We start from the raw sequence: 12,042 nt of genomic DNA, 5'->3' as shown, positions 1-12,042 counted from the left end.
TTAGAGCTATTTTAGTTCAACAGCTACAGGATTTGAGGGCTGTTTAGTGCTTCAAGATTTTTTTTCTTTCTTTCACAGTGCTGTGTGTTCCTTTTACCGTCGAGACCAAGATGTTTGTAAAGTAATTCTAAACAATTTGCTGCCTATAGCAGTAAGTTTGGGCCAGTCCAGTGCACATGCAGAAGAGACAGGGGATGCTCAAGGGCAATTTTTGACAATTATTGGAGCCTTTTGGTATGTTTTATCTATTTAATGCAGAAGTCTGTTTGCTTTGATTTTTAACTTTGTTATCCATGTGATGACTGTAGTGCGTTGCTATTGGTATCCCATGAGTCCATGTGCTTTTCCTTTATCCAGCATTTAACTTTCCAGATTTCTATCTCATATTTGTATCAAAGTGTCTTTATAGTCCTTAAGATGATAGCGTTATAGAAATAAACACTACACAGTTGTATATTAACAAAGATTTTACTCTCAACTGGATAAGCATCACAAGTATTGGATAAGTATTACAAGTGATAACTTCAGCAATCAAAAATGAATATTGCTTATTATTGTAGATTACCAGGAAAATCATCAAATCCTGCCAAACTTAACTATTAAGCCAAGAAACTAACTTGTTAATTTTTTTCTCAAAATTGTTGGCATCTTTTTCATTTATTCAAATGTTCCATATTTTAGGAAGCTAGCTCAAGGAAAGAGATGCACGGCACCAGTAAGAGTAGCGCTTTTAAACTGCATGAAAGCCCTGCTTGAGGTAATCCCATTTCTTCTTACATTCATTAGTATGTTAAGTATATACTTAACGTGTGCTTGAAAAGAGTGTCTAAAGATTTTTTTTGCATATATCAGTAAGTATATCACTGTAAGTATTCTGTACATTTTAAACCACAATATTCATTTTCTTCAGGCTGATCCTTATTCCAAGTGGGCTATCCTTAATGTAAAAGATGGAGATCTTCCTGTGTGTGATGCTTTCCCACATTTTCTCGCAGATAGTCACCATCAAGTTTGCATTCTTGCTGCAAAGTCGATTACCAGGTGATAATGTTTATGTTTTTTTCTGTTTCTAAGAATAACAGTAATTCTCACTTTAACTGGGTCTTACTTCTGCTACTGTATAGCTGCTGTTTCTAGTAGTTCTGGGGCATTGATCTTGAGGAAATATAAAAGCCTATGCAGTATTCTGTGTGTGTATATATATATATATATATGTATATATATACAATTATGTACATATATATAAACTGCATATAATTGTAATTCTTGCATTAGATACATTATGCAAAACTTGAATATGAGATAGCTGTTTATCCTCTAGAAATAAGTTGGCCACATTGTGTAGCATGGAAACTATTTCAAAGGATCTTGTATTTTTGAATATTATGTACAGTTCTTTCTCCATATCTCAGAAAGCATATAATGGAACTGGAATAGGAGTGGAGAAGGGATGTTCAAAAGTAAGGAACACTTTACACACATCAATTGGTTGTATAAATTGTAGCCCTTCAGCATAAAAAGAGTTGAATTGCCTGAGATATTACATTACAAAATCTGGAATGGAACAAAATGCAGATCAGCAGTCTTTTCCAGTTTAAAGACAGTGGAACATCAGGTGAAGCTAACACGTTCAAGATTCTGAGAAAATATGGTTTACTTCATACAACATTCAATTATGCTGATTATTATCCTACTGTGCTCAACTGTCTGGAGGCTCAAAAAGTGACTGGAAAAATTTCTGTAAGAGGAAATCATTGAAGGATACTAAATATAGTCACCACTTCTAACTCATGATCTGCCTAGATCCCATGTTGTCAAATATTAGGATATATTCAAGGGTATTATACATACAAGGGAAGCATATGGTGATCTTTCTTAGGTATCTGTTGTTGGTCACTTAGAAATGGCTAGAATGATGTTAGGTCTAATCCACTATGATGTTCCAATTTTTGTAGCAGAGTGAGTTCGGCCTTTATCTAACTATATATATTTAATACATATATATAAACACGTATATATCTATATATAAATTGTATACTATGTGTGTGTATATATATGTATTTGAGAAACTCTTTATACATGTACATTTGTTTAGTAAATGTATTCCCAACATACTTCATGAGGTGGAATATTCCTTTGTGACAACTAATTGAAGTTTGGATTACTGGCAGAGATCGGGAAACTTTCTTTCCAGCTTTTAGCCCCAGCAGATACTCTTCCTGTTACTGACAAAGTTTGAGGGAGAGGAAGGACTGCTATATACAAGAAAGTTAAGAAGAAAATTAGAATCTATAGAAAATCTGTCTTATTATTTGCTATGCACAATATGCAGCAATTCTGTAGACTAAATGTTATGCTAATAATTATCCTTTTTTTGAAGTTTGTTTCAAGATGTGAAACAGAAAGATTCTTCTGGATTGTCAAAACCTCTTCCCTTGAAGCTCCAGCAAAAGGCTTTTGAGAATGCCTATCTCAAAGTTCAGGAAGGAATGAGCAATCTGGTAATAAGATCTAGTCATTAGTTTTGCCATATTTTCAGGTTGTGAATACGATGAATTTTGAAATAAGTGTGTTTAGCTTTCCAATGATATTAATTCTTCGGGATTTCTGGTAATCTGAGGTGGTGGAACAAGGTGGTGGACGGGAAATCCTTCATACATTAAGTCAGTCTCTGTTTTGTCCATGTTAAAAATCTGTCAGCTTTTTCTGCATATGCTTTGGACTGTATAATGCTACTTGTTGTTGTAGATTTCACTTCTGCAACACTTAAGAAGCAAAGAAAAATGGAACCATACTATTCTAGAAAATATATAAATAGTGAATAGGTGGCAATATACTTACATTGTACAAATTATGTACTTACGTAGTATTAAAACAGAACTGTGAATTTCAGTAAGGTAATGTTTCCAGTGGTATTAGGACACTGATTTCCACAAAATTAAAATTTGCTTAAAATATAAAATATTCAGATGAAAAGTAAAAGAAAAGTTTTTTTTTCTTTTTCTTTTTCTTTTTTTTTTTTTAATTGCAGTAATGGGAAATGTAGTGGTGTATATTACTGCATAATTTCTTTAACTATTAATATTTCTATTAGTGTCTTTCATTTTTCCCTCTTCCTTGCTACTGTGCCTAGTCATCTACATTTTCCATATTTTTTTTGTCTATTGCTCTATCATATTTCCACATGCTGTCTCTATTTGTTGTGTTTTCTCTCTTTGTTGCACTGGCTTGCTGTCCTGTAGCTTGGGCTTGCAGTTGAGGCCTCATCCCTCTGTGATCTCATTCCATCTGTTGCCTACAGACTTCTGTTGCTCCAGCTCTTCATTGTTTCATCTATTTTATCCGTTGCTCCGGTTCTCTGCTCTGTCACCTCAGCTTGCTGTCATCTCTCATTAGCTTCTGTCCTTGGTTCAGCTTCATGTTACTTTTATTCAGTGTTTGATACTAGTCAACACTGTGCATTAGGAAAGGAAGAACTGTATTTGAATCACAAGGTGGCTCTTTCCTGTATGCATCAGTGGTTTGTGCTTTTTTTTCCTCACATGGTAATATATATGTTATTGTTAGGAAACTAATAAAATACATAAATAAATAAACTTGAGGAAAATCCTGCTGCTTTGTTTGCTTTAGAGGCAGTAAATTTTGCAGAGGAGCAAAAGGAGGCTTGTTAGTGCCTCAGTCATTTATCTGCTAAGTGTGTTCCCTTTATTTGAGTTGCTGATACTACATATGAACTGGAGGGTATAAGGTACAAGCATCTATGTGCTAACATGCTGGAGGCAGTAAATTCTGGTTGACCGGTGGAGCAGACAGCTGGTGGATTTGATTTTTAAGCAACCAAAGCAATATTTTCAGAAGTGTTCGTATCAGCACCCTTTGTTCTAACTTATTAATTCAGTTCTCTAGATAATTGATTGTTTTAACAATCAATTTGTTTTAACAGAGCTAGATTGTTTTAACAGAATTTTTATGTACGTTCTTCATTATTTCTTCCTGCAGGTTAGTGGCGATGCAAATTCTGAAGATCTTTTGGATAAGCAGTGTAATAGAAAAGCAGTTTTGCTGATGCTTGTAACCATGGTTCTGTGCTGCAGTCCTGTATGCGAAAAGCAAGCTTTGTTTGCTATTTGCCAGTCTGTGAAAGAGAATGGGTTAGAACTTCACCTTGTGAAAAAGGCAAGTAAACAATTCTGGTTTATATTTAGGTTATAAATGAAGCAAAGCAAAATTGTAATGGTGCAAAATGTTTTTGGCAATGTTGAAAGTTGTTGATTTTTTTAATACAATGCATGCCTAATGTGAGACTTAAATATCTGAATGAGTTTGTAATTAAATCTAATGATCTGTGTAGTCTTAGCACAGAAGTAATGATATAAAAAGCAATTTTAATAGTAAATCCTATACCTTAAAAGCACAGATCTAAAACACAAATAGATTTTTGTACATTAAAGATTTCAGAGCTCATTAAAAAAAATCTATCCACTAAAAGTAAGTTGAGTTTTCCAATGTGGAAAATAAGTAAAGTAAATGGAATGTATTGGAAGATGGTATGTGTCTTGGTGAACTTTTATGTTGCTGTTCTTAAGGGTGTACTGAAATAATTGCTGTTTATACTGCAGTCTGTCATGCTGGTCATATGTTTGATGTGTGTGTTCTCTCATTTTTATCACTTTCTACTTACTTTCTCCTGTTTTATGTGCAATCTTTACCCAGCAAAATATATACCAGTTTGTCCTTTCTTTGCCTGCCACCTCTCACAGGGTAGGTGTAGTTCTTGATTGCCTTCTTTGGAGGAAAAAAAAAAAAAAAAGTTGTAGAAGCGTTAAAAGGGTGGGGGGAGGACATGTAGTTCTTTCACTATGCCATAATATCATGTATTGTTTGTGCTACTTTATAATCTTATTTAATGCACAGGTTTTGAAAAAAGTATCTGACATTTTTGGCTATAAAAATATAGAAGACTTCATGACATCACATTTAGACTATTTGGTGGTGGAATGGCTGAAAATAAATGACAGTGGATACAACCTGTCTGCCTTTCCTTACATTCTTCTGAACTATACTAGTCTTGAGGAATTCTACAGGTAAGTTTGCTGTATGAAAGTAATTTATCTAAATTTATTTACAATTATGACACAGGGTTTCAAATTTCTAAATGTAGTTATGTATTAAGATTTTATTGTAGGAAAAAGTGTGGGGAGCTTTTGAAATGTATTCCTATTATCTTGTATTTTATAGTAATGCTGCAAAGATTTTTTGTATGGCAGTAGCTAGCTAGACAGTAATTACAAGTTTAGTTATAGAGGAATGCAGTACAGGAAAGGTATTTGCTGTATTATTCTTGAGATTTTTTCAAAAATGCAATTCAAGAACATTCTGAAAATGTATCTACTACGTGTAGGTCATGTTACAAAGTTTTGGTTCCACACCTGGTCATTAGAAGTCAATTTGAAGATGTGAAATCACTGGCTGACAAGATTGAAAAAGACTGGAGGCAGGTTTTGGCAGACTGTTTTCCAAAGATACTTGTGAATATCCTCCCGTATTTTGCCTATCAAAGCCATGGAAGGAGTGAAGTAGCAGAGCAAAGAGATGCAGCTTCTAAAGTCTACGATGTGCTTAAGGATGAAGACTGCTTAGGGAAACAGGTATCAGTTTTAAACGTGTAAATTGAGTTGTATGACTTGAAAGAAACTTTTATAAATATAAAAATGTAAAATATTTAAAGTTTATAGATACAAGATATACAAGTATAGATACAAGATACAAGTACTACATCCAAGCTAGCTGAATTTGTATCCCAGATTTTTCAAGTAATTGGGATTTAATGGTATCTTTCAGGCAGACAATATCTGAAGTATAATTTCTTTCAGAATGTGATAAAAAGAAGTTTAATTATACAAGCCTTAGTTCCCCTGCTATGTATCTCTTTATGTAAGTCGTGTTTTCCTCTTAAAATATTTTTAATACTTTCTGAAGGCACTCCTTCTTCCCCAGAGGCAGACTGCATACAGAACGAGTAGTAAAAATTAATCTTACTTCTATTTTTTTCCAACTGCAAGGGAAGCAATTATTCTACCTGTGACTGTCATAGGTAAGACCTAGCCAGGTGTAATTTCTGAATAAATTGTATATCTTGACTAATTAAACAAATAGAGAATCCAGACAAGAAAAGATGGGTTTTCACAGAAGGAAAAAAAAAGTGTTAAATTATTTTAGCTATTTTTTTCTTACTAAAATACTATTTTTCCTCCTCTAGGAAATCGACAATTTATCTCATAATAATTTATCAGAAATTGTAGTTGAACTGTTGATGACCTTACATGAATCACCTAATGAGGAGGCAGAAGGTTCTCATCTGAGTAAATACATAGGGTAGGTATTTGTAGATTTTTAAAGATTTGCAGATTTGTAACTTTGAAGCTGAGAATTAGTGGACTTCATTCTCATTAGTGATGATAATATCATGTGCATCCTTTCTAAATAGTTATTCTGTCATATCAGTAAAGGGGAATCTCTCCGTAATATGTCAGTTAATGGCAAGAATGAATAGGTGGGCAAGAGAATTCCATTGTAGGTTGATAAGCTCTGGACTATGGCAATGTTGGATTAGATCAGTTCAAACTAGGATGGAAAACCACCCTGTAAAATTTTACTGGCTGTAAAATGAGCCAGGTTTTAATGACTATAATTTCAAGTCATTCTTTCAAAGGTCTGTAAATATTTAGAAGTCAGAAGTGAAAGTGAACCTTTTCTTAGCAGTTCCTGTAGTGGCTGCTCTTGCCCTTGGTGAGAAAATTGCTTAAACAATGCTGAATTAACTAATTCCTGGCTAATAGAAATATTTGAATGCCAAAAATAGTTTCATTTTCATTTTTAGATTTTCCTCCAAAGTAACTTATTTGGCCTTTTTTTTAGCAATATGATCTTTCAAAAAAAGAATAAAAGAGTGTTAAATGAGACCTTGAAAACTGCTGTATAGGGGCAACAGAGTTAAAAATAAGAAGTGTTGCACTCTGCTTGATGTTTTGAGAGCTTCTCTGTTATTGAAAGCAGAAAGGACTTCTTAGGAGTTGCCCATCTATTCCATGAGACTTATTTCATTTAACACATGGCATTTGATTCTTGAAAAAACAGCCTCTTATTTACTCATTCAGGGAACTGGATCCTTCGCCTAATCCTCCTCATTTTCCATCCTACGTGATTAAGGCTACCTTGGACTATATTAGCAACTGTCATAAAAGCAAATTAAAAAGTCTTGTAGCCGTTCTTACTAAAAGCCCTGTAAGTATGTAATAATAACTTCTTTTTTTTTCTTTAGAATATAAAATTCATTTTATGGGTACATTTAAGTTTAGTTAGACATTTTCATCATGTATATTTGAGGAAAAAATATAAACTTAGACACATATTTGTTCTCTTTTTTGCCTTGTGAAAAGTCCTAAGTTCCGGGGTATGGTAACCTTACAAAAATTCCAGGGCTTAGAGTATAATTGCATTATCTAATGCATATAAAGTAATGTATAAATGGAATTATATTAAAGGCTGGGGAAATGTCTGTATACCAGATAAAATTTAGATGTAATTTATTTATTTGGCATATGTCTGAAAAACGTTCTAAAGAAATTATGTTTGGACAGTTTTTTTCTAATTAATGTCTACAATTCAGATACTAAAGTTAGATTCCATTAATGACAGTGTGAAATTCTGTAGTCTGTCATATTTTCAGACGTTTGATGTCCTGTTGTTAATAGCAAATAGGAAGGTATAAAAAATGATGCAGCATAAACATATTCCTGTCTTCTAACATAATTCCTTAGAAACTAATCTTTACAAAGATAATGCTATTTTATTGCATATGTTGTGAAGAACACATCTTACTTTGCCCATCCATAAAGAATCTAAAAATCTAAAAAACTTTATGAAGCATATTTGTCTAAAGCTTTTAAGTGTCAAAGTTAGTACTGCCAGCCACTGGAATAAATTCTTTACATCTTTTTAACCTCTTTGTCCATATATATATGTCTCCCTATTGCTTAGCTTTTTTTCTTGATATGAAGTATATCTCTGTTGGCATTATGAATGATCTTTTTACTCATAGTTCTATTTATTTTTAGGATTCATTCCAGAAAATTCTTCTAGCCCTGTGTAAACATGCATCAGATACAAACAATGTCTACAAGAGACACAGAGTTCTTATAATTTATCATTTCTTTGTTAGTCTGTTACTTAAAGAGATTAAAGATGGTTTAGGAGGAGCATGGGCTTTTGTCCTCCGTGATGTAATTTATACCCTGATTCACCACATCAACAGCAGGTAAATATGACAGTTACATCATGGGTGTCATATCTGTGTTCCCTTGTTCTCGTAACCTTGCCTGTCTGTATTGCTGGTAGATTTGAATTCATTTGTAGAAAGAATTGAAATTTCCTGAAATGCTTAAATTGCTTTTATTTGATAAATTTGGAATTTAAATTAAGAACTCATTCTAAACGGTGGACTGCTTTGTGCTATCCTTGTATTGACATGTTCACCGTACTGCAGAATTTTATATTTATAGTAGGCTATCAAACTGTAGAAACTAAAAGTGTTAGGAGATTTTGGTGACAAAAAGGCTGGTTGGGAATTGAAAGTATCCTTCCGTAGAACAGAAGATACCTTGTAGGGAAGGTAGAACTAGACTCTTCCTAGAGCTACACAGTGAAAAGACAAGAGGTAGCAGCTACCAAATTGCAATACAGGAAGTTCTAGTTAGGTATACAGAGAAAGATTTTCACTGTGAGAATAGTCAAATACTGGAACAGGTTGCTGTTTATTCTCCATCTAAGGAATCACAGAATCACAGAATTGTAGGGGTTGGAAGGGACCTCAAGAGATCATTGCAAGAGATCATTGGTCCAGCCCCCCTGCCAAAGCAGGTACCCTAGAGAATGTGTCAGAATTCAGCTCAACAAAGCCCTGGGAAGCTGATCTGACTTTGAAGCTGGCCCTGTTTCTGACAGGAAGCTGGATGACATAATCCCCAGAAGTCCTTTGAAACCCAAATCTTTTTTTTTTTTTTTTTTTTTTAAACTAATGGCTGGTTATGTGAAAGGGAGGAGGGTGCAGAAGGTATGTTTTTTTCCACTTTATATTTCTGTCAAAATTGTTCTGGCAAACAATAATGTGAAAGCCTTTTTATTTTTTATTATTATTAGTTTTACCTTTTGGAAATATATTCTTCTGTATGCTTTTTACTTGATTTTTAAAGTGTTCCAGTCAACTTGTGTGTTTTTCAGTTCTCCCTTATCTCCTGAGTTAAATCCTTAGAGCCTTGATAATTTTAAAGTTTAGAATCAAATTTTCTCATAAAGATTATTCATATTCCTCCTTTTCCTTTATTCTTCCCTGTTGTATAATAGCTTAATACTTGAGACAATGACAATTTGTATTTCTTTAATTTAATTTTTTGTTTTCTGTGGCAGACCTGTTATCAGAGACATATCCGTGCGCAGCTTCTCACTCTGTTGTGATCTTCTTCATCATGTTTGCCACACAGCAGTTACGTGTTGCAATGATGCTCTAGGGAGCCACCTCCACGTTATTGTAGGAACACTAATACCTCTTGCTGTGGACCAACCTAAGATTCAGCAACAGGTAGTTTTGGGTTGCAGTAGTTTGTATTTATTCCTTGTCTGTTGGCTTTTAAGTTTATGTTCACTTCAGAAAAGCAATACTTAAATTAGTGTTCAATTTCAATTCCTTTTTTCTATGCTTCATAAGTATACAAAGCAATAGCATAGTAATGATATTTGGCATGGAACTGTATCTTTAATTGTTTAGATAAAAATGTCTCTCCTTTTGGTACTTCTATGTTCTGCACATTAATTCCTATGGCTTTAAGCAGTGATGGAGATGTATTCCATCATAATTGCTGGGGTTACTGTATCCCTTATTTTCTAATTCTGTGTTTACTTCACCTACTAAACAGTTCGCTTTTTATAATTCTTAAAGAGCTTTAATGCTGTCCTTATGCCTTTCATGTCTTCTTTGAATTTCTGGGTCGGTTTCAGTCAAATGTGAAAGAGGTATAAAACCTGCAGGGTAAGTTTCAGAAAAAATGTTACCTCAGTAGAGAAGAGACACCAAACCAGTGGTACCACTAAAGAAAAAGAAAGAGAGAATGTAGGTATATGTAAACTGCTGGTGATGGCAAGTTGGTTTCAAGAATATCAAATAGCCGTGCAGTTGCCTACAAAGCTCTCACCTAGCCATAGCCACATTGCTTCTAACCTTGTGGAAGATTTCATAGGAAATACAATGGAGACCTTTGGAAGGGAAAGCTGCTCAGAAGAAGAAATAGGTGCAGAGAACAGATTTCAGTGGTTCAGCTGTTTCTTGATCAAATTGATACTAAAAGTATCTTTAGCACTTCGTCCTTAACAAAGAAATGAAGCAGTTTCTGTTCTATGACAAGCCTTGTTTTCCTTCTGGTGATAACTTGTATGTGTGGTCTGCTGGGGTTGGAAATACAGTTAGATTCAGAGACTTCTAATCTGTAGCCAAAGGTGAGAAAAGAGTACGCTTCTTGCACGTTCATCCTCACACTTGCCTTCTAGCTTAATCTGGTGGCATCGTACCGTATGTACCTTCATGGTTGCAGTGTAGTGTGCAGTACATTGACCTCTTAATGCTTCCAATTCAAACGCAGGGCTACACTGGTTCAGCTGATAATAACCCAGCAACCTTTTTCCCAGCCCAGTGGTCATCAACCTGATGTTTTGTAATATCTCTGTGCAAATAATTTTACATGCACAGCTGTGAAAGCAACATGTCAGGGCATCCCTGGGCAGAAACAAAGTGGGGAGGACAGAAATTTCTCCAAATTCAAACTGCTATCATGTATGAAATCTTCTGATATTTCCTGCAGGGATGTCCTTCCTTTAGTGATGACTTTTCAGTTTCTTCTATTTATTTTCCTTCCAGCATTGAATGGAAGCTAGTCAGTCATTTTCAAAGAAATACAAGCGTCCAAACAAAAACCTCATCATTTAGACTGTAGATCTTCAAAGCTGCCTGTATTGAATATCCACTTGCATTCATTAGTTAGTAAGTAAAGCACAAAAAAACCACAATTTTTTCAAAGAAAATGTGTTATCCCTTATGCAAGCATTTATTTAAGTTGTAGATCTACTATGAAGCAAATTCTGCCAGAGTTCATAGGTTTGGACAGTAAATCATTATTCTAGGCATTTGTTGGGATTTCAAATTACTGACACTAGATAGTAGAAATTAAAAATTTGTAGATATAATAGAAATAGAAGAAATTTAAAAAGTCCCAGTAACATCAAAAAGGCCTGCTTGGCTGTAGTAGTCTAAATCATACTCAATATTGTAATGATCCTATTGGCCAGTACTTGAAATTAGCTTCATCAAAAGACAGGATAAAACTGCAGGTTGTGATAATAAACACTTTGATATTGGTTAGGAAAGAGGCATTAACAAAAACTCTCCTTTTAGAGTATAGGAAGAGGCAATAGCAAAAACTCTCATTTTAGAGTATATCTGTGATTTCCCTGTGCCTCTGAAGATTTTTCAAATTCTAATAGTGTAAATTAATTATCTTACCAAGTTTTTTATAGAGTTCTCAGTTCATTGAAACTAAGAGAAATGCAAACTTCATAACCTGAAGAAATATGGCTCAAAACTGTTTCTCTTTTTTACTTTTCATTTACTTTTTATGTTCAGGTCCTAAGCTTGTTGAAGTATCTGGTGATAGACAATAAGGATAATGAAAATCTGTACCATGCAATCAAACGCTTAGATCCTTTTCCTGAATATTCCGCTTTTAAAGACTTGCGAACAACTCAGCAGAAGATAAAATACAGCAAAGGCCCATATTCTCTTTTGGAGGTAATTACATTTTAAATTATATGTCATGGTGTAGTGGTTTTTGCAGTAAAAACTTTTAAAAGAAAATAGTTTTGGAACAATATCTATAGTTGAGAAAGATTTAAATTAGATGTGAATCATTTTTATTGCCAGTTTCAGAAATTGAGGTA

General features: G+C 34.0%; 1 protein-coding gene across 6 annotated transcripts in view; it reads left to right on the top strand.

The window, feature by feature from the left end:
* ATM (ATM serine/threonine kinase) overlaps window positions 1-12,042 on the top strand; it is a 74,895-nt gene that overhangs the window by 24,878 nt on the left and 37,975 nt on the right. For 5 of the 6 annotated variants that reach the window (XR_004751211.1, XM_035327152.1, XM_035327126.1 and 2 more), the window contains 12 exons: window positions 79-234; window positions 682-757; window positions 911-1,041; window positions 2,381-2,501; window positions 4,000-4,176; window positions 4,915-5,084; window positions 5,402-5,651; window positions 6,260-6,375; window positions 7,158-7,284; window positions 8,118-8,317; window positions 9,466-9,637; window positions 11,729-11,893. Coding sequence is in view for 5 of the 6 variants with exons in the window: in XM_035327152.1 (XP_035183043.1) it covers window positions 79-234; window positions 682-757; window positions 911-1,041; window positions 2,381-2,501; window positions 4,000-4,176; window positions 4,915-5,084; window positions 5,402-5,651; window positions 6,260-6,375; window positions 7,158-7,284; window positions 8,118-8,317; window positions 9,466-9,637; window positions 11,729-11,893 (1,861 nt within the window). In the remaining variant the exon portion in view is untranslated. The remainder of the gene's footprint in view (window positions 1-78; window positions 235-681; window positions 758-910; window positions 1,042-2,380; window positions 2,502-3,999; window positions 4,177-4,914; window positions 5,085-5,401; window positions 5,652-6,259; window positions 6,376-7,157; window positions 7,285-8,117; window positions 8,318-9,465; window positions 9,638-11,728; window positions 11,894-12,042) is intronic. The other variant, XM_035327135.1, reaches the window with a different exon arrangement.

The sequence above is a fragment of the Oxyura jamaicensis genome, chromosome 1 (assembly GCF_011077185.1).
Source record: "Oxyura jamaicensis isolate SHBP4307 breed ruddy duck chromosome 1, BPBGC_Ojam_1.0, whole genome shotgun sequence".
Classification (NCBI taxonomy): Eukaryota; Metazoa; Chordata; class Aves; order Anseriformes; family Anatidae; genus Oxyura; species Oxyura jamaicensis.
This window is presented reverse-complemented; position numbering and strand designations above follow the sequence as displayed.